The sequence below is a fragment of the Rhinatrema bivittatum genome, chromosome 2, assembly GCF_901001135.1.
Source record: "Rhinatrema bivittatum chromosome 2, aRhiBiv1.1, whole genome shotgun sequence".
NCBI classification, from domain to species: domain Eukaryota; kingdom Metazoa; phylum Chordata; class Amphibia; order Gymnophiona; family Rhinatrematidae; genus Rhinatrema; species Rhinatrema bivittatum.
In genome coordinates, this window is record NC_042616.1 from 699,075,358 (window position 1) to 699,096,848 (window position 21,491).

The 21,491-nt window shown below is 44.0% G+C and overlaps 1 protein-coding gene across 2 annotated transcripts in view; it reads left to right on the top strand.

The window, feature by feature from the left end:
- The window catches only part of NECAB1 (N-terminal EF-hand calcium binding protein 1), a 555,658-nt gene that overhangs the window by 318,356 nt on the left and 215,811 nt on the right, over nt 1-21,491 (top strand). For both annotated transcript variants that reach the window (XM_029591633.1, XM_029591634.1), the window contains exon 6: nt 4,544-4,680. In XM_029591633.1, the coding sequence (XP_029447493.1) occupies nt 4,544-4,680 (137 nt within the window). The remainder of the gene's footprint in view (nt 1-4,543; nt 4,681-21,491) is intronic.

Here is a 21,491-nt window from a genome sequence, read left to right on the forward strand (position 1 = left end):
GGTGCCGGTGCTGGACTCGTTTCAAAATTTCGCCGATCGCCTTTGCCCTCACTATGTCACAGGGAGCGACCGTCGCTCCTTGTGACAAAGTGAGGGCAAAGGCGATCGGCGCCATACTGCCAGTCGATCGCCTTTGCCCTCACTTTGTCACAGGGAGCGACCGTCGCTCCCTGTGACATAGTGAGGGCAAAAGCGATCGGTGCCATTTTGAAACCAGTCCAGCAGCACCGGCACCGAGGGTATGATTGAAGGGATGGCTCCCGGACCCCCCGCTAGACCACCAGGTACATGTAAAAGGTTTTTGGGGGGGGTCGGGAGGGTGGGAGAAGCAAAGGGGTAATTTGTAAAGGGTCGGGGTGGGTTTTTTTTTATCGGGCCATCGGCGCCATTTTTATCAGTGGTAGCCAAAATGGCGCCGATGGCCCGAGAGCAGGAGATCGCGCCGGGACCCCCCCCCCACTGGTAATTTAACATTTTGGGGGGGTTTGGGAGGGTGGGAGAGCAAAGGGGTCATTTGTATAGGGTCGGGGTGGGTTTTTTTTTTATCTGCTCAGGCCTCACTAAAAAATTAACGATGTGAATCGGAATCGGAACCGATTCCAATTCACATCTCTAACGATCTGATTTTTTTCTCCCTCCATCGAACCTGATCGTTAAAACGATCGGGCACATGATTCACATCTCTAGTACCTATGGCTTTCTCCATGACACAAACATATCCTACTCGACTGGTGGATCAGCCAAGGCACTCCCCTCTCCAAGTGTCTGTATACTTGAACGGAATGACTGGCATCTCCCATGCCACGCTGCCTTAATGCTATGTCCCTCATCCTACACCTTCAGATCCTAATGCGGCTCTGCTTTACTGCCATGAGCAGATTTTACATCTTGGTGTTTTTAACTTCTTTCTGCCACTTACCTTCCTGGCATTCTCCAGCTCTTACACTTTGAGGTCTTCTTGCCAATCTGGGGTGCTGCTGTGCACCTCTACCTACGCTTCTGAAATCTTGATACCACGCTTTCTGATTCTTCCTGGTCTCTTTACCTTTGAATGTTTCCTGCCAAATGTTCTGCTTCATTTCACTTTCAGGGTGACTTAGGGTGCTGATGCCACTTTCGAGACCACTTTGCTTCTCATGATGCCATCAAGTGTTCATGTCACTATTGCTGGCATCCCCTTTTTCCACCTTAGGATGTTCTTCCTCCTCTTGGTATTTTGGAGAGCTCCTGCCAATGCTGGAAGGAGTCTGGTACCCTTTTGCCTCTTTGTGGGACCTTAGGTTATTTTTTGATGTCACTTTGCCACATTCTAAGTATCTTGCAGCTCTTTCCCCCTTCTGATGATTTCTTCTCACAAATTTCATTAGAATTAATAAGAGCATTGCTTTCTAGAGCCAAGAATAGACGGCAGTGCTTCCCCCATAGCTTCTAATGGCAAATGAAGAAACTAATAGCATGAATACATATTTGTTTTTCATATTGAAACTAATGAAATTAATTTGGGCCACAATGAAATGAATGAACAAACTGAAACAATTTCTTTTCTATATCACTGCAATGTGATTATAAAGCCTGTGTCATGGGGAAACATTGTGCTATGGATGTGTGCCATATGTTAGAAATATTTAGTTCTGCTTGAAATTGAAGTACATATGGGCTGGAGCATAGCCACAGCCACACAGCTCCCATGACTTTCTATAGAAGCAATTCTGAAAAGTCCATTTTTCTTTCTGATAGTGAAAAAATAGAAAAGCTAGTGTGTATAAACCGCCTTCTTCTACCCCAATCAGATAAGACCCCTAGATCAAACTTTTATTTATTTATTTCCACTTGATTTCCACTTCACAGTCATGCTCTCAAAGTGGTTACAGCCACTAGACCAAATTTTTAACAACCTTCCTCTCTTCTAAAACATTACCAAATGTTTTCCATGCAAAATGTAGTTTTAAAGAGCCACTGTCACTTTTCCTGACTGGGTCTTATCCGATTGAGGTAAAAGTAGGTGGTCTATATATGATAGCTTTCCTATTTTTGCACTATCAAAAAGGAGAATGAACTTGTCAGAATTACTGCCATAGAAAGTCAGGGGAGTTGTGTGCCTGTGGCAGTGCTCCAGCCCATATGTACTCTAATTTCAAGCAGAATTAAATATTTCTGCTTGAAATGAGGGCTGCCGGAGTGAAATAAAAGTTACTTACGCATGTTGGGTGAATCATAAACAAGTGTGGATGGAGTGGACACCACCAATGCAACATCTATGATGGTTTCTTCTCCTGCATTCCCTAAGTATCTTGTCTTAAGCCAGGATAAATATTTTCCTTTTTCTGCAAATATCTCTCAAATTTCTGTTTTTATGACAGCTGCTATTTGTCTTGGTTTCCAGAACCCAAACAGATTTTGAGTGGAGCTGGTTAAATCTTTGAAAGTTCCTGTGTAAGCATGTACAGCTTCTCTATTTGTGATGTTTCTCTGATGGGGGAAGGCCGGTCAAGGTCCTTAACGTGTACCAAAAGACATGTTGGATTGAGTGCTACATGAACCACTGATGCAAACATTGGAGAAAGCAGGGCTGCGAATTGTATTGAAACATGAATCTTGGTAACAGCAGGCAAACTTTGAAAGCGGTATTGAAAACTTTTCGTTGGACCAAAAGCACTGTAAACATCTCACAGGCAGTAGTATGCCAGTGAAAGGACAGAATGGATTGAAGACTTGTTAATGAAAATCTATCGATTAAGAAATTCTGCTTGAATAACTGTCACTGGCTACGAAAACTGCAGCTTTCTATGGGTCGATTGGCTCAAATTTCAGGGCATGAAACATTTCTTCAGAAAGATGTTTGTTTTCTCAAGCGGATAAAACAATTTTCATCCTATCTTTAAAAAAGGCTTGTGAGGGGATGCATATTTCTGAACCTTCACAGAAATGGCATTTATAAAGGATTTTAGAAGAGCCTGAGACATGGGAAGCACAATCATGTTCATTTCACGTTCTTCTTCCTTCGCTGTGCATCTCACCTGCATGACATTATGCACAGCTGGAATGGGGGAGCTTACACAGCCATGGAAGGAGAGATCTGGGCAGAGGAAGCCCGTCAGGCAGTCATTTTTTTCTAGATGCACAGGGACGGTAACTTTCAAACCAATGCGCGGGCACATATTTGCACACATACATCAGCTGCACCCAGGGCCGCGGCCATTTTCTAACATACGCACCCATATAGGTGCATATTATAAAATAGTCTGGCCATGCCAGACTATTTAAAGTGGGTGAGCACATGTGCATGCAAATCCCACTTCCATCACGAAAATCTAGGGATTTTAAAAGAGGCATGCATCCCTGCCATCCCCAGTTTCCCAGTTCATCCATTTGATAGGTCCTCCAACTGTACCAGATTTGATAACCTACACTCCCCCCAGTTACCCCAGACCATTTAAATCCCCCAGAAATGGCTTGATCCTTTTATTTTTTTAACTTACACGTCATCCGTATCAGAAGTAAAGTTATGTGGCAGGCGCACATCTCTGGTTCACACTCCAATATGCCTGTGCCCCACCCAGACCACACCCATGCCCCGCCCCTTTCTGAAAGCTTTGGAGATGTGCGCGCTGTGGGAGACAGGCGCGTATCCGGGCGACTTGTAATATCTGCTCAGCGCACGCGAGCCCAACTTTTTCGTGCATCCCTTAATTAATGCACACGCCGAGCTTTTAAAATTCACCTTTATGGTTGTAAAAACTCTTTTCCTGGATGTTCAGCTTCTCAGTCTCTTTTCCAAAATAAGGGTCATGCTCAAGGCAGGGACAACAGAATAACTTTTTAGTTGGTGGGGGGGGGGGGGGGCAAACAAATCCCACTATCCATGGCTGAAGGTCAAAGGCTGATAATGGAGTTGCTGTACACTAGTCTTTTTTTGTAGAGCAATCTTAAATAGAGTTCATAGTTCAGAAATCACATTCAAATGTATAGAATTGTGTTATTTGTACATATAAGGATATTGTCTCCTGCTTTCTGTGGCCATGTACAATGCTACCATCCAGTCTGTTGCACATGAAAATTCTCATTGCCTGACTGCCAGTCGCAGAGACAAGAGGAGAAAGAGCTTTCAGCAAGGCGGTTCTATGCATTCCTTCCAGATTCTCTGCTTCAGAAAGTACTGGAAACCTCAAGCTGGACCTTAGCCAGAAGCACAACCTTTTATAACTGTGGGAACTGGTGATGAAGTAGAGGACATCTGTAGAGGGTATATGGATGGATGCCAAATCTCATGTGATGCCCTGCAATATTTCGTTCAGTCAGTAATATATTACTTTTAATACAGCACTGTCTGAATATCTCCCACTATTCACCCTTTTCAGGTCAAAAGTAATTTGGATGAACATAGAAAGCAGTGCAGATATAATTGTGATTAAAGATGGTGATATCACGTTTCATAAGGTTTAGCATTTTTTCAGGCTAGCCCATACACAACCATCTTGAATTGTTCATATATTTCTAATAGCATTTGATCCTCATTTCCACAAATTCTCTCTATACATTTTAGGACTATCAAGAAGCCTCTAACTTGGAACAGTTTGTGACTCGGTTTTTATTGAAGGAAACGTTGAATCAACTGCAGTCTCTACAGAACTCCCTGGAGTGTGCCATGGAAACCACAGAGGAACAAACTCGTCAAGAGAGGCAAGCTACAATTTTCCCAGTATGGTTCTGTTCAGGGAGGAGGTAGGAGGAGAGCGAGGCAGAGAAGGAGGAGGTGGCAGTAGTACTATGTTACATTTGAAAAAAAAATAAAATATATATATAGCTCCATATAGGATTTGAAGTCTATTGAAATAGAATGCACAGGAATTATTAAGTGTTTCTTGAACAATGTAATCCTAGATAGTACAGTGAAATAATGTAAGAATGTAGGTGAGGACCAATCAAGGGAATATGTATTATTAAAGAAAAATGTGATTCTTTTGTATTCAGATCCCTGTGATTTAAGAGATTCTGTGTCTTCACGAATGTGCTTGCATCCCTTGTAATCTCTTGAGATGTGATACAACAAATGACAAAGGTCACATTTACTGGAGTACTGGTTTCATTTCTCCCATGAACTTTGAGTTTCCTGTACTGCCAATGGGAAATTGCTTTTTTTTTTTTTTTTTTTTAAATTAAGAATTTTTATTGAAGGTCAGGAAATATAACATACAAGAAAATTCCAACAAGGAAATACAGTAACTGACATTCAGCTTACAGTCTCCAATGTAAATCATCAACATATAATGGTACATTCTAAATATATGTTTAAAAGTGTAACAGATACTTAATTTTGTTTGGTGCAGGGAAGTAGCTTTTGATGGCTTTTTTTGCAGGTCTCATGTTTTATTTTGTTGCTGTGTTAATGATGTGTATATTAGGAGCTCTTAATTATTTCTGATTTGTGACATCACTGTTTTCAAGTTGACATATAAACCAGTGTTTGATAAACAGTTAAAATCATACATGTAAATAACCTAACGCTGTGCATAGGGCGTGCCTGCTGACTTGGGAAGAGGTCACCATAATCAGGGGTAACTGTTGTCTAGCAATGCCCTTGCCTCTTACACACAGTGAAAAGTGACACAATCACCCCTGTAAACAAAGGTCATATATTTGTGACACTGAGTATGGGTTAGAGGTGGGGACCTTCGTTTTCAATTTTTACTTTATTTTTCCCCTGAGAATTTAAGTGTTTATTACAAGTACAAAAGTGTTAGAAATCAGTGGAAAAAAAACGACTTGTCATTTTTCCAGGTAAATATCCTTTTTGTTCTTGTTGTAATAAACACTGAGAAATTCCTGGAAACAATAAAATAAAAGCTGAAATCAAAGGCCCCTAGGTATAGCTGAGAAACGAGTTAAGAACCATTTATTTCTCCTGTTAAAAACCTGGATGCTTTTCACACAGAGCTGTCAAGCATGCAAAAAGTCCTCAGAGCTATAATCCTTCAATGCCTAGAACAACCAGAAGCAAAAGGGAGATGGGTCCCCAGGGACAGGATAATTAGGAGAGCTCCAGTGCCACTGCAGAAAAAAGGAGACACTCATTTCCTGATTCCTTCCTATTATGTAGAAATAAAGATCAACAAACAAGCTGAAGGTGATACCTTATTATAGGATTAACTTAACACACTTGTGACTAGCTTTCAAGAGCTTTGCTTCCTTCATTGGGTCCATGCAGAATGAACTAAGGATGATGCTGCCCGAAGATACAAGTAAACTTCCGGGTGAATTCCAATGCTGGTGTGGTAGTGTTTGTTTTCAAAACTGAAAAGAGTTGTAAAGTAAGAAGTTGGTGGGAGTTAAGGGAATATATTTGCAGAAGAATCGAGAAAACTGACAAAGATAACCTGCAGAATTGTCAGCTACAAGAGGAAACTGTTTATCCTGCTGAATATTCATGACATGTTATCCGGCTAACTTTAGCCGGATAACTTGCCCACTCACCTTCTTACTGAATATGGACCTCTTGATGTCCTAGCGTGCATTGAGCCCAGTATTTTGCACCAAATAATGTTGATGATTACTGTCACCAATAACACATCAATATTACCCAACCGATTAGAGAAGCATCACTCTCCCCAAGCTAGCTTGTAGCAGGTCCTTCAGGCCAATCACCCTCCTGAAACAAAGGCCAGGGTAAAGTTGGCCAGCACCATTGTGCATGGAAGAGCCGATGAGATAGGATGCAGGAATATTCTCCTACCACCTTCAAATTCTGCAGTGCCTATGAGGAGGGAGTGCAGCTACAAGGAGGCCTGCTTTTCTATCAAAGGAGAAGGGGTGATTAGCCAGGAGAGCTCCTGCTTTAGGCTTGGGGTGGATATGATAGTCCCAGGGGTCTGCCTCTGGCTGAGGGTAGAGAGATGATCAGACCTAAAAGCCTGCTTTTGCCTCAGGAGGATGATTGACCCATCATTCCAGGAGACCTGCTTCTAGCTCAGTATAGAGGGAAGCGATCGGCCTTGGGGGCCTGCCTCTGGGTCTTGGAGGGTGACTTATCCTGGGAGCATGCATATGGCTCAGGGGGAGTGATCATCCTGGGGCTCTTGCTTCTGGCTCAGGGGGAGGAGGGTGATTGGACTGGGGTGGACTGCTTATGGCTGGTTTGGGGGCAGGGCAGGGGACATGAAAGCCTGCGTAAGGCCTGGAGGCTTATGTAAAAACTTAACTACACCTCAGGAAGATATAATTACATTTTTCTATTGTTGTTGGTTTATGCATTTGCATAAACAATGTGAACTAACACAAGTGCATTAAGGTAGTGCAGCATTCATGCTGCACTAGCCTTAACACATTCCAGCACATTGACTCTCAAATCTTACATATCTTGTAATAATGAAATATTTTTTATGTTTGATGTTCCATGCTTTGAGCTACTTGGAAAAGTGGGCTATAAATATGCTAAATTAAATACATAAATAAATATCATATTTTATTTTCTTATTTAAAGATTAAAAAAGCAAGATAAATGGCAGAGAATAACAGCAAAGTGTAACTAAATACATGGTATCAAATAACACGGGTTCAAAACATTTATCTATAAATTCACGTTTTACTAACTTTCATACAGCTCGATCCAGTATCGTCCGCTCGAGGATTGCCCGTCTGTAACGTGCTCGTAGCGCACAATTCGGGCGCGCAAGGCAGTTCGGCGATACAGTGTCCAGTTTCACGCGTCCGTATCGCTTCTGAAAACAGACGCATAACCCTTTCCGCACCCGGCATGTAAATGAACGAAAAAGCTGTATAATGAAGGAATTAGCTATTCCCCTGCGATACTGTAACGGGCGCTGATATTATCTCCTCCGTAACCCGCTGTTCTGCCGCGGCCTTAACCTGCTAGTTTACCGCCTCCCCCTAGTAGGAGTTAGTGTAGTGTAGTGTAGGGTAAAAACATTGCTTACCCGCCCTGGTCCCGTCCGGTCTCCTGCAGCCCCGTCCGGACCGGACGGGGCTGCAGGAGACCGGACGGGACCAGGGCAAAAAAAAACAAACGAAAAAGTAGCAAGGCTCGGGCCTGCTATGGTAAGTGTAAAAAGTGTAAAAAACAAAAAACCTGTGTGTATATAAAAAAATAAAACAATTTTAAATACCTGTCGGAGGGCCGTGGGTCCAGGCGGCCGGTGGGCGGCGGGCAGCCATCAGCGGCATCCGGTAGTCCCTTCTCCCTTCCTCCCTCCCTCCCCTGCCTGGATGAGCGCCAAAATCGCACGGGCGGGTCGGCAGCAGGATCCGGGAGCGGCGGGTAGGCAGCAGCGGGGTCCGGGGGGTCCGGGGCAGCGGCAGCGGGGGGGGGGGGGGGGCGGCAGCAGGATCCGGGAGCGGCGGGTAGGCAGCAGCGGGGTCCGGGGGTAGCAGCGAGATCCGGGGAGCCAGCAGCGGCAGCATGTTCGATCGCGCAGGCAGGTAGGTGGCAAAGTAAAGATGGCCGCCTGCACGGGAAAATCGTGCAATTGGCCGCTGAAGACGTGACGTCACGACGTTTGGCGTCACGGGGTGTGACGTCACGTCTTCAGCGGCCAATTGCACGATTTTCCCGTGCTGGCGGCCATCTTTACTTTGCCACCTACCTGCCTGCGCGATCGAACATGCTGCCGCTGCTGGCTCCCCGGATCTCGCTGCCACCCCCGGACCCCGCTGCTGCCTACCCGCCGCTCCCGGATCCTGCTGCCGCCCCCCCGCTGCCGCCCCCCCCGCTGCCGCTGCCCCGGACCCCCCGGACCCCGCTGCTGCCTACCCGCCGCTCCCGGATCCTGCTGCCGCCCCCCCCCCCCCCCCCGCTGCCGACCCGCCCGTGCGATTTTGGCGCTCATCCAGGCAGGGGAGGGAGGGAGGAAGGGAGACGGGACTACCGGATGCCGCTGATGGCTGCCCGCCGCCCACCGGCCGCCTGGACCCACGGCCCTCCGACAGGTATTTAAAATCGTTTTATTTTTTTATATAACACACAGGTTTTTTGTTTTTTACACTTTTTAAACTTTTTTACACTTCCTGGTGCCTGTCATTTCAAATGTCATTTGAAATGACAGGTACCAGCGCACCCAGGTTACTGTATAGGCGCTGTTACAGCGCCTATACAGTAAAATGGGTTGCGCGGGCATAACCCTTCCCTAACGCTTCACAGCCGCGGCATGCATTTGCATGCGATTAGAGGAGAGTATCGGGGAGTTAGTGAAGAGAACTGTGCGTGCGGGGAGGAAGGGTGCGCCTGACACTACCTCACTGTTTTTACCGCGGCCTTACTGGATCGAGCCGATAGTCTCTTTAAATACCACTGTTGCTGTTTTTGGTACCACAGTTACTGCTGTCCATTTTTCAAGATAGTAATCTATAACTGCTCCACTTTCTGAAGACTCTCACTGGCGCTTCAGGGTTATTCATACCACCGAAGTTATCTCAAACCAGCAGGTAGTTACATCAATTTTCCCCTCACAAACCAAATGCTTCTTGTGACCTATGGAGCAAGAGGAAGTGCAAATAAATGATCTTAAACGTGTCGTCTGCTGTGGTAAAATAACTAATCAAAACAAATTGTAAAAAAATCTTCTCTTACAACAGGTATAACTTCTAGGGATGTGAATCGTTTTTTAACGATTTAAAATATCGTCTGATATATTTTAAATCGTCAAAAAATCGTTAGGGCCACGATACAATACCAATTCCCCCGATTTATCGTTAAAAAATCGTAAATCGGGGGAAGGGGGAGGGCAGGAAAACCGGCACACTAAAACCCCCTAAAACCCACCCCCGACCCTTTAAATTAAATCCCCCACCCTCCCGAACCCCCCCCCCAATGCTTTAAATTACCTGGGGATCCGGCGGTGGTCCAGAACGGTGGTGGTCCGGAACGGCCCCCTCAATAGAATCGTGTTGTCTTCAGCCGGCGCCATTTTTCAAAATGGCCGCCGCAAAATGGCGGCGGCCATAGACAAAAACGTTTCGACGGAGGAGGTCGTTCCGGACCCCCGCTGGACTTTTGGCAAGTCTTGTGGGGGTCAGGAGGCCCCCCCAAGCTGGCCAAAAGTTTCCTGGGAGTCCAGCGGGGTTCCGGGAGCGATTTCTTGCCGCGAATCGTTTTCGTACGGAAAATGGCGCCGGCAGGAGATCGACTGCAGGAGGTCGTTCAGCGGGGGTTTCAGACCGCCGCTGAACGACCTCCTGCACTCGATCTCCTGCTGGCGCCATTTTCCGTACGAAAACGATTCGCGGCAAGAAATCGCTCCCGGAACCCCGCTGGACTCCCAGGAAACTTTTGGCCAGCTTGGGGGGGCCTCCTGACCCCCACAAGACTTGCCAAAAGTCCAGCGGGGGTCCGGAACGACCTCCTCCGTCGAATCGTTTTTGTCTATGGCTGCCGCCATTTTGCGGCGGCCATTTTGAAAAATGGCGCCGGCTGAAGACAACACGATTCTATTGAGGGGGCCGTTCCGGACCGCCGCCGTTCTGGACCACCGCCGGATCCCCAGGTAATTTAAAGCATTGGGGGGGGGGGGTTCGGGGGGGTGGGGGATTTAATTTAAAGGGTCGGGGGTGGGTTTTAGGGGGGTTTAGTGTGCCGGCTCACGATTTTAACGATTTTTCACGATAGTTTACACACCCAAACGGCAACAATACGATTCCCTCCCCCTCCCAGCCGAAATCGATCGTTAAGACGATCGAGGACACGATTCACATCTCTAATAACTTTCCAGTAGCTCCAGATAAACCCATGGATAGAAGTCTGCTGCTCTAGAAGCATCTTTGTTTCTCCTCCTTGTCTGAGCATAGGAGAGATTTATTTCCTCCTAAATGGAAGTGACTAGGGGCTTATCACTCTTTACTAGTTGATGTTTTAAGATTTAATCTGAATTTATGACATCTCAAGTCTTACTTTACTGCAGATAGCACATTATGGACAGACACAGTATTGTCTCAAGGCGTAATGACAGATTTTATTGACTTCAGAAAATTAGTGAACAACTCTGAACAGTTCTATTTATAGTGATCTGGGCAGCATTTCAGAGGTTCTCGTGTTGAGTTACAGTATTTGTCTTTATGTATAAACTGAACATTTTGTGCCCAGCTGCTATTTAAACAATTAACAGTCCCACCCACTTGACTGTAGTGGCAGTTGTGACACTGTTTGTTTTGAGGCCTTCTGAGTCTAATTATAAAGCAGTTTTTTACTTAAGAAGGAAAATTGTATTTGCAATCAAAAGTCTTACTTAATAATTATCATTATTCAAAACTGAATTGCAAGCATTTAAAAACTGTTTAGATTCTGATGGAAAACCCCACATTTATAGAAGTGCCTTGGTAAAATCAAACATTGGGTATCACCACTGACATGATCATTTTATCAACAAGATGGCTGCAGTGAGGAAATGGTGATCTTCGCATAGTTAAATTCCATAATAACTCTAATAACTGCAGTGCCTGACATGCAGACTTAAAACTCTTTCTTAGAATATACTGCTTTCTTTTATGACACATATAGTAGTTATTAAACCAGAATAAGTAATACCATATCAAAAACTATTTTCATGTAAGTACATCAACTGTTATAGAGGAAATGCATTCACCTGACAGGACCATTATATATTTTAGTACAATAAATACATCACAGTACATTATACATTCCCCAAAAGTGCGACATAAGTCAATTGTACTGCATGTTTTTTGTATTGCAGCAAATTACATCTAACCCCCATCCTGAGGAACATAAAATGATGGATAGAGCGTCCCTATTTGAAGAAGGGTCCTAACCCCCATCCTGAGGAACATAAAATGATGGAAAGAGCGTCCCTATTTGTAGAAGGGTCCATCTTCTATATTTATTTAGTGGGTTCAGGACTTTTCATGCAGATGGTGAAATAGGTCTGCATATAGACATCATGGGTAGACTACAGTATATCTCTAAACTGGTCAGGGAGAAACTCTATCATCTTCCCCTCCATGAACTCCGACCCTTAACCTATCCCACTCTGCTGGCAGCAATAAAGCATCAAATGGAAACAAATGCTTAACTTTATTTCTGTATTAAAAACCAGCCACTATGCACAAGGATAGTATTGGATATACACATAAATACTGAATGAATACTCAAGAGTTCATGGGATATATAAACAGTTAAGAGGACACCTTTCCAAAAGTATACCAAAGGGTGCGCTGTAGAACTGGTGTATCACTCACTTAGCTTTCGCTTGAATATCAGCTAGATCTCCCCATTATTGTTCAAAACATTTTTACAAGAAACATAACCATTACATATCCAAATGTACATTTTCCCAGTTTCACATCCATCTTTGTCTGTGTATGTTCATATTGTACCCTGCTCTGAAGGTAGGAAGGGCGGGCAAAAAATGTTTTTAAATAAATAAATAGGTACTCTTCCTTCTTCCATACTTCAACCCACCCCCAAACCCAAGGGACAGACATGTAAGAAAGACTCCACAGAAGTGTAAGAGGTATCCACAGAGGATACCTCTGTGGATACATCAGAACACAGGCTTGTCTTCACCTGCTTGTTCCACTCAGCAGGATTTGATCTCCTTTATCTTTGTGCTTTACTTCACTTCATTCCTATATCTCAGATACTCCACTGGAAAACAAACTGAGAATTCTAATGGCCACTGAACAAGTGCTCCTATAGCATGGTCTTTCAAATTGGATTCTGCTCCTCCCCAGATTATCCTTGAAGGCTCAGAATCTTGTCAGTTCTGTCTAGCACCTGCACTTCGCCTTGAATCACCAGAGTCTATTCCTGTAAATATATGTGAGCTGGCTCAGACAAAAATAGTCTTTGCTCTCTTTAATCCTGGCTGCATGCAGCATAGTCAATCAAAGGAAATAAATTCACACTTTGGAGGTCTTTAAAGATCTTACAAGTCCAAACTGTAGTGAGAATTCTTCCATTTAAGACAGCAGTAAAGCAGTTTATAATTGTGAACAGGGTTAAAAAATAAGTAAAAATGAATCCTGGTAATTAAAATAATAAAATATACCTGGTTGGGAAAAGCTACATTGTAGATGCAAAGTCTTTTTTTTTTCTCTTTTCCCTGTTGGGCTATGGAAATTTGAGGAGGCTGGGTTGATAGCAAGGATGGTGAAGCAGCACTGTGCTGCTGATCTTGAGACTTACAGTTACAGATGTGATGTTCTTCTCTCACAGCGCTGGAGTAGAAGAAAGAGATCTGAGACATCAAGAGGAGAGGGGGTGGAGAAAGAGTGAAATAGAGCCGCTGCTGTTGCTGCTTTCAATCTTAGCAGCAGAAAAAGAGAAAGCCTGCTCTGCTGTTGGAGGTGTGATGCAAGCATCCAGGACAGTGGGAAAGTCCACAGAGTTGGAAAACTGTACAAGCTACGGGTTTATGTGATATCATCATGACATCACTTCTTGTTTCATGGTGATACTCTGGAAAATGTATAAAATATGTTTAAAATCAGAAAAATAATTAAAAATAAAGGTTGAGATGTCAGGAGGTTTTGATTATACCCAGGATGGCTTTCAAAACTATAAAAAAACTGACAATTCTAGCACCAGTACAGTGAAATAAAGCATTAAAAATAAAAAATATATATAAAATAAAGGTAGAGGATATTAGAACAGTGATTGTTAACCTCCAAACAAGCCTCCAATATAGCTAAAATTGTTGAGATGTGGACCCTTGGCTGAGACGAGGTTGGTGCTACCTGCAGAGGAATCCCTGCAGGTCCTCATCATCAGCAAGTGGAACTGGGCAGTGCAGAGACCCAACTGGACCTTCACCAACACCAGCCCTCGTTCCCTACAAGTTGAGCCCTTGAGTGCTGGGGCTGGCTGGACTAGGCACAGGTCTCCGGTGACAAGGAATCCCATGACAAGAGGAGAAGACGAGTCAGATGTGAGGCAGGCAGCGATCAAGAGGGGCCCAGGAAACATTCCAGAGATCAGGGCAGGTGGCAGGCAAACAGAGGTCCAATAACTTTCCAGAAGTCGGGGCAGGCAGAAGACAAGTAGAAGTCCAGATCATGCACTGAGGTCGGAAGCCAGAAGTCAAGCCAAGGGAACGGAATCAGGAGCAGGCACACAGAGAGAGGAACAGGAGCCAGGAACATGGATTCAGGAACACAGAGTCAGGAATACGGCAACCAGCAGCTCCAACGGAGTTCGACGTGTAGCTGAAGCATCTGATGATTGCAAGGGCCGTGATTAAATAGGACCTCGGGTTTGATATCATTGGGGAGGGCCATGGGCATTTTCCAACTGCTGGCCCTTTAAATGCAGAAGCGCAGTGGGCGCACCTAAGGAGCAGGCCGGAGGCTGTTTGCTGGACAATTTCCCCAACGTGGCAGGCAGGAGAACACAGTGGGGCCAGAGCTGGCTGAGGGTGGCAGGGAGCATCGGCGGGGATTCCCCACCATAACAATGGAACTGGAAGAAATCCCTGCCGAGCCGGTAAGCAGGGCCGGATGCCTCTCTGTGCGGCCAGCCCGCATAACAAAATTTAAATGCAAAATAGATTTAGCATTGGTCAGAATCACAAGCAGGCCGATTCAGAAAAACGCGCAAGAGAGGTGGCGAACGCCCGCTCTCCCGGCGCACACCCAGGCCACTCTCCTTGGTGCGCAATTCAGGAAGGTGGCCTATGCAAATTAGGGCCCGCCCGTGGTAAAAAGAGGAGCTAGGGACACTAGTGTGTCCCTACCGCCTCTTTTTTGATGGAAGCAGTGGCTGTCAGCGAGTTTGACAGCTGACGCTCAATTTTGCCAGCATCGGTTCTCAAACTCGCTGACAGCCACGGGTTCGGAAACCGGACGCCGGCAAAATTGAGCGTCTGGTTTTCAACCCGCCAGCCACGGGCTAATTTTAAATTTTTTTAATTTTTTTTAATTATTTTAAACTTTTAGGACCTTTGACTTAATATCGCCATGATATTAAATCGGAGGGTGCACAGAAAAGCAGTTTTTACTGCTTTTCTGTGCACTTCCCCGGTGCCAGTAGAAATTAACGCCTACCTTTTGGTAGGCGCTAATATCGTGCGGGAATAACTAATTAACATGCGGGGGGGGTTGGGGTTGGATGCACATTTTTTACGCACTATTTCCCCTTACTGAGTAAGGGGTAGAGCGCACCGTACTGTATCGGCCTGTAAGTATTTTTAGGTTAAAAAAGTAAAATAGAGGACAATAATTATCTTGGCAAGCATTGACCATTTCTAAAAGTCCAAAGGAATATTTTTAGCTGGCAAAAGTAATTTGTAGAGAACAAATATTGGTGTAAATTGACTCCATTTTGGACAGAAACAGTCATCTGGTCCAGGTTTACCCTGGAAAACAACTCAGCACAAGTAACATTCTGAAATTGTTGCTAAGACACTGTAAACAGCTTGGTAAACAATGAGGTGATAAGGCTAATGGAAGAACATTCAAATTGTGCTATGACTACTAGTTTCACCAGAGTTTTCCTGAACATTCTGAGGTTACCAAAATTTTTCTATAGTTAAGTACACCTGCAGCAGAGGAAAGAGAAGTCTGGCCAAGGGTTATGTCATAGAACTCTTAGGGCCTCATTTTCCAAGGAGTTACTGCGTGTGATAATGCTGCAAACTGCGCTAACGTGATTTGTGTATTCAAGGGTGGAGTAAATGTAAAGTAGGGAGGATTTATTGTGTGCCGTGAAAGAGCTGCACTGTTAGTGTGGCCAATAACTACACCTCTTTCATTACAGGCTGATAAAGGTTATCATGGTGTCTCCTGACAGGCCTGTTTCAGTATGATGCAGGGGAGGGGAAGGGGGAGAGAGAGACTTACCATGGTGCCTCCTCCCTAGACAGGTATTTGTATCCCTATGGGAGGCCCACCTAGTAACTCGAGGTGAGGATTAAGTATTAGTGTAGGGGGTTAGGGGCCACTTTCACATTCAACGTGAGACGTACGAACAGAATAGTGGTCTCTTGTGAAGATTTGATGACCTACGGAGTGAGGAAACTCACTCCAAGATGAGATTTGTGCAATGTTCTCTCCACCTAGCTTGTTGTTACCCAGGTAGAGAGTCCATCAAGCTAGGTGGAGAGAACATTGCACAAATCTCATCTTGGAGTGAGTTTCCTCACTCCGTAGGTCATCAAATCTTCACAAGAGGCCACTGTTCTGTTCGTACGTCTCACGTTGAATGTGAAAGTGGCCTCTAACCCCCTACACTAATACTTAAACCTCACCTCGAGTTACTAGGTGGGCCTCCCATAGGGATACAAATACCTGTCTAGGGTCTAGAGCAAACAAAAAAGAATAAAAGAAGATGCATATTCAGCAAGAGAGAGGGACCAAAGTCTAGCACAGAAAATAAACAGAAAGAATACACACCCCCTAAAATGAAATAGTGAAAGAAAGAAGAAGCAGAAAAATACTAGATATAGAAAGAAAGAAAAGATACACAAGAGAAAGGGACATTAAACAAGTAGCTTTATACTTAAATCCTCATCCAGAGATCCAAAGCACCTAATAAGAAAAAACATACACACAAAACTCAAATTTCTTAAATAATACCAATACACATAACCTTTGAATACTAAAATATACTTATCTGATAGTTAAGTATTGATGCAGGCTAAGTAACATAATTACGTGGGAATTGCATTCTGTAATATCATATTCTTATTATAAGAGAGTACAAAGTTATTTGATAATTTGAATTGTTTGTGATAATTAAACTGATATAAAGAAAGATTTACAGTATATCAAACCCTGAAATTCTCTATGCTCACTGATTTTGATGAACTGCTAATTGTTTGATATATATAAATATATATATAATAAAACAACTTATTGCCAATTTAATTTTATTTACAGTATTTTCAATATTTATAACTAAATTTAATTTTCAATATTTTATCTTGGCGTATACTACTTCTGAATGCTCACCTTTATTAGTTTTATAGCCTTGTTGATATTTTCTGCCTCCAGAGAGTGATATTTAAACACCACTCTTACAACTTTAAATAAAACAAGTTATTTCCCTATAAATTCACTAAGGGTTTTAACACTAGTGAGCTTTTCTCATCAGTTATTAACTATAAGGAAACGTCAAGTCTTAGATCATCAACCACAAAGGGACAGCAGAAGAAGGAAGTTCCCCAGCCTGGGTAGATTATATAATCTTATCTTAATGCAATGCCAAGGCTTGCAGTTACTCAAACATGGCTGCAGCTTTAGTGCTCAACACAACCCAGAGCCACATACAGTTTGTAGAACTCCAGTCCTGTTTTGGCTTGGCACAACCTTCTTCCAGAGTGCTGTAGGAATTTCACAGCTTATAGTCCTCCTGACTTCATAAAAAATTGTTATAACCCCACTCCACAGCTGGCTAGGACTTACAACCTCTGAACTATCTTCTATAGCCAGGTCCCTTCTACTTCTCCTCTCTCAGTCAGCACTCCTGACTTTTAATTTCACCTGGGTCCTAGGAGTCCCTGACCTCCCATACCTGATACTCTTCCTCCAGACCCTCTGTCAATTATCAGAGCTGGATACTGCCCACAAGCACCCTGGGAAATGTAGTTTTACACAGCAGACATCTTCTCTCTTTCCTGAGGAATGTATGCTCCCTTGCAAGGTACCACGCTCCCACATTCCTCTTCAAGTTTAGCCCCAATCTCAAAACTACCATAAGGGAAGGAAGTTTACTCCATAGACTTTACTCATAATTTTTCTGCATAGCAACCTTCTCCATTTCTATTTCACCAATCCAGCCACATGCAGGTCTTCCCAGTATCCTTCACACCCTGGGTCCTTCATGGGGCACTCCTCCTCTCAGAATAAGCCCCTTTTTCCATACTCTCAGCCTTTCTTCTCATGAGAAGGAATTGCTTCTTCTCACCGTAGCTTCTAGTCCATTCCTCAGAGGGAGGAAAACCTTTCTTCCACTCCATGGCCTCAGGCTTCTTTCATAGAGGGAAAAGTCCCTGCAGAGCCCCACTTCATACGGTGGTGGTCCCTGAGCCCACTAGCTCACAGGCTGGCTACTCCAGGTCATTACATCCTGGAGGTCTCTTCCTCTGCTAGTTCTATCCTAGAAAAGGTAAAACAAGGAAGGGCCAAATCATGCTAAATCCTCGCAAATGTATACTTCCCACTTATCCATTTCGCATCAATCACATGTCCCAGATCCTTAAGTGGACCAACACAGCACCCCTTAACCCAAGTCACATCAACACATTATGTTACACTGTTCACTTCTCTCAAAATGCCATCCAGTCATCATTTACTATTACTACAAGTTCAAAGATTCAAAGTTTTTCCCAGCAGGTAACCATGATAAATTCTGGGTCTCCTAGTGTAACTAGAAACCAAACAGAGGCTCAAATTTGAGTCTCCCAATATACATGATTGTGAATACCCCTGCCCCATCTCCTCCTTGGCAACAGGGGCCCATGTGGGACTTCATAGGCCATTCCAGCTCCTCTTCATGTGGGTTCTTCCAAAACGGGAGAAAAGAATAACTCTTTCAAGTCACTAACAAGTACATTTTAAAAGATGCGCACATGCGCCCATAAACGCGTATATTGGGCATGCGAGCAAAAATATACCATTTACAATATCCCTCCTGCACATATGTGTTGGAGCGTGTATGTGTGTACTCATAAGTGACTGGCTGGAGAGAGAGAGAGAGAGAGAGAGAACCTCTTTTAAAGGGCCAATCTAGCACTCTATATATCTCCCACGTAAGAGGGGCACTTTCAAATCAAAGTGGGTTTTGGGGAGGGTGGTGTTGCATTGGTCTGCCTAGAGCACAAGGGTCTGTAGACCCTTGTAACACTGCCCCCCCCCCAAAAAAAAAATCCAACCTGAGTTGAAAGTGCCCCTCTTACAATGTGATATATATTGAATGTTAGAGTGGCCCTTTAAAAGAGGTTCTCTCATTCTCCTCCCTCTGGCCCAAAATCTCAAGACTTGTGCCTCATCAGGACAAGTAACTTGGGCATGCATTGCCATGGTCAGCCTTGCAAAATACAGGGGTTACTTGGCCCCACCTCAGAATGCTCTTTTCTGCCTCTGTATTCTTGAAGAGTGTATTTCCCAGCTTCTTAAAATCCACGTTGCTCATGCACGGCCCACATACACGTTTATGGGGCTATTTTTGCGTGAGCAATTCTTTTAACATCTACATGTAAGTGATTTTCTGAAGGTCTTTTGCAACAATCCAGTAAAAATAAACAAACACCACCACTGTAAGCATTGCTCAAAAATAAATCATTTTATTAGTAAAACTTGATTGTAGGTAAAAAATCATAGAAGCTACAATTTTTCCTAGAAATCACAGTCTTAGTCATCAATAAACTCTGCACACCTTGGCATTAGGCTCTGGGTAATTCCCCTGGAAGTACATGTAACTCTGGATGGAAATCCAGGAATCCAGTGAACTAGAATTGGAACCTCCTCTCTAGACAAAGTGAACCTCTGACTAATGCTTTCCTCAGACAGAAGCTCTAAGAGGATTTTTTCCAAGCTTGTCCATCCTCCTCTTGAGTCCAGCTAGGAAACTTCACTCTTTACACAACTTAAAGAAATACAGCTGAGAAATAGAGAAGTACCTCTCTCTTCTTTGAGACCACCTCTGATTCTTCAATAAGCCTCAGTATTCCCTTTGGATCCCAAGTCAGAAAAGGCTCCAAGCTCTGAAGGCCTAGGTACCCTGACCTGGACTCCAGCCACATCTCCAGGACAGGAGACAGGCAGCCCTCTCCCTTGGAGAAACCACCACCACTACTCAAAGTATGGCCTCTCTCTTAGAGAGACCCTGAAAAACCCTGAATATAGAGGGTTCAGAGTTACGTCAAACCACTGACACCTCCCTCTGAGGTATGTCCAACACTTCTACCACTTCTACCACTCCTATTCTCTGACCTCACATTCAGAGTCTGTCGAGGTTCTGAGGCCTACTAGTAAGGGACAGGTTATGTGACCCCCTCCCCCCCTTATATGTGTCTGATCCATGAAAATGCCTGTATACCTGTTCCTTGATTATGTCAGACCAGCTTGATTTTACCCATTTCCTCCCTAACTGTCTCCAGAGCATGATTGTCCTGGAAATCAGGCAGCTTTAATCACCAAATGCTGGCAAGGATGTGTAGTACCTGCTAATTTTTGGTCCTATTTTCCTAGCATGTTTAGGGTTTTGCATTTTTTGAGTCCTCACCTTGCTTTTGCCCTACCTTTTTGCGGGATGTGTTTCAGGGGTATACATTGCCTTTGGAGCATGTGCACAAAGTCTTTCCTCCCCAAGAATTGATCAAGGAGGTCTTTCTGCTCCCAAGGTGGACTGATCAGAAAGAGCTGTGTGGTCTTTCTGCATCCCTAACAGACTAACCAAGGAGTTGGAGTTTTGGAAAATAGCAGGTTTACGAAGAAGTTTGGAGTGAAGAAAGTTTTGCTATTTTTGATCCTGTGGTCCAGATCCTGAAGGACAGACCAACCCCCTGTTTCTAAAGGGTTGGAACTCTGATTTTCACCTTTGCACCCAGTACACAGTAAAAGGTGAGGATTCTTGGGGATAAGTTTGCAGAAGAAGTTGTGGGAGATTTCTGAGACCAGTTTTTGCAGCAAAGTCAGATTCCCCTTGCTGTGGATATTGGAGGTTGGCTGTTTTTACCCACAGCTAGTGATCCGTGGATGAAGCTGCTGATTTTTGGAAAGAACTGTTGGAACAAATTTTGAGACAGCCATATTTTGAAGAGCTGGGGTTTTGTTCTTCCCCCTTTTTATGATTGTTAGTGAGGACAATCATCCAACCTCTGTGGGGAAGGGATAGTGGAGACTGTGGAGGCTGGGTCAATTAGAGGAAGGTGAGTGGCAACCTAATGCACCATGGATCAAAAAACATTGCTTTCCTGGTTATGATTTTTCTCTTATTCTTGATGATTTTTGCCATCCTTTCTTGGATCATCCTTTTTAAGTTGAAATAAAGTTTTTTCAGTTGAAAACCACCATTGGATTCCATGTTTCATTTAATGGTGCCTTTGACCTCTGCTACTATTAGCCATTGTGAATAACTGCTGACTCAAAGTGTGTGTGAATTTTGGTCTGAGTTGTGTTATCCACCACTGCACCAGGGACTCCAGAGGTGTAAACTTCCTTACTACCAGATCAACCTGGCATCCCAGGGGCTGAAATGTAAAATGCTCAGTGAGTGAGTACGTTGAGAAGGAAGGAGAAACCTTAGGAACTGTGTAGCTCTATGGTGAGGTGAGTCTGTTTTTCCCCTTTTGCATGTGTGGCTTCAGTCATTTAGCCTGGTCTACCTTAACTTCTATGGAGGGTGAGAGCTCTGTGGGAGGGACACTATTGGAAGGGGAATAAATTTGTGAGCCCATCTGGGATCAGGAAGCCCCTACATTTCCAGGAGAAGGCAGCTACTGCAAATATCTCTTATCTAACCTGAAGGAATTAGAAGTATACTGCAAAGGTAGGCAGTCATTGTTATTGAAGTGCTGTTAATGTTAATAAAA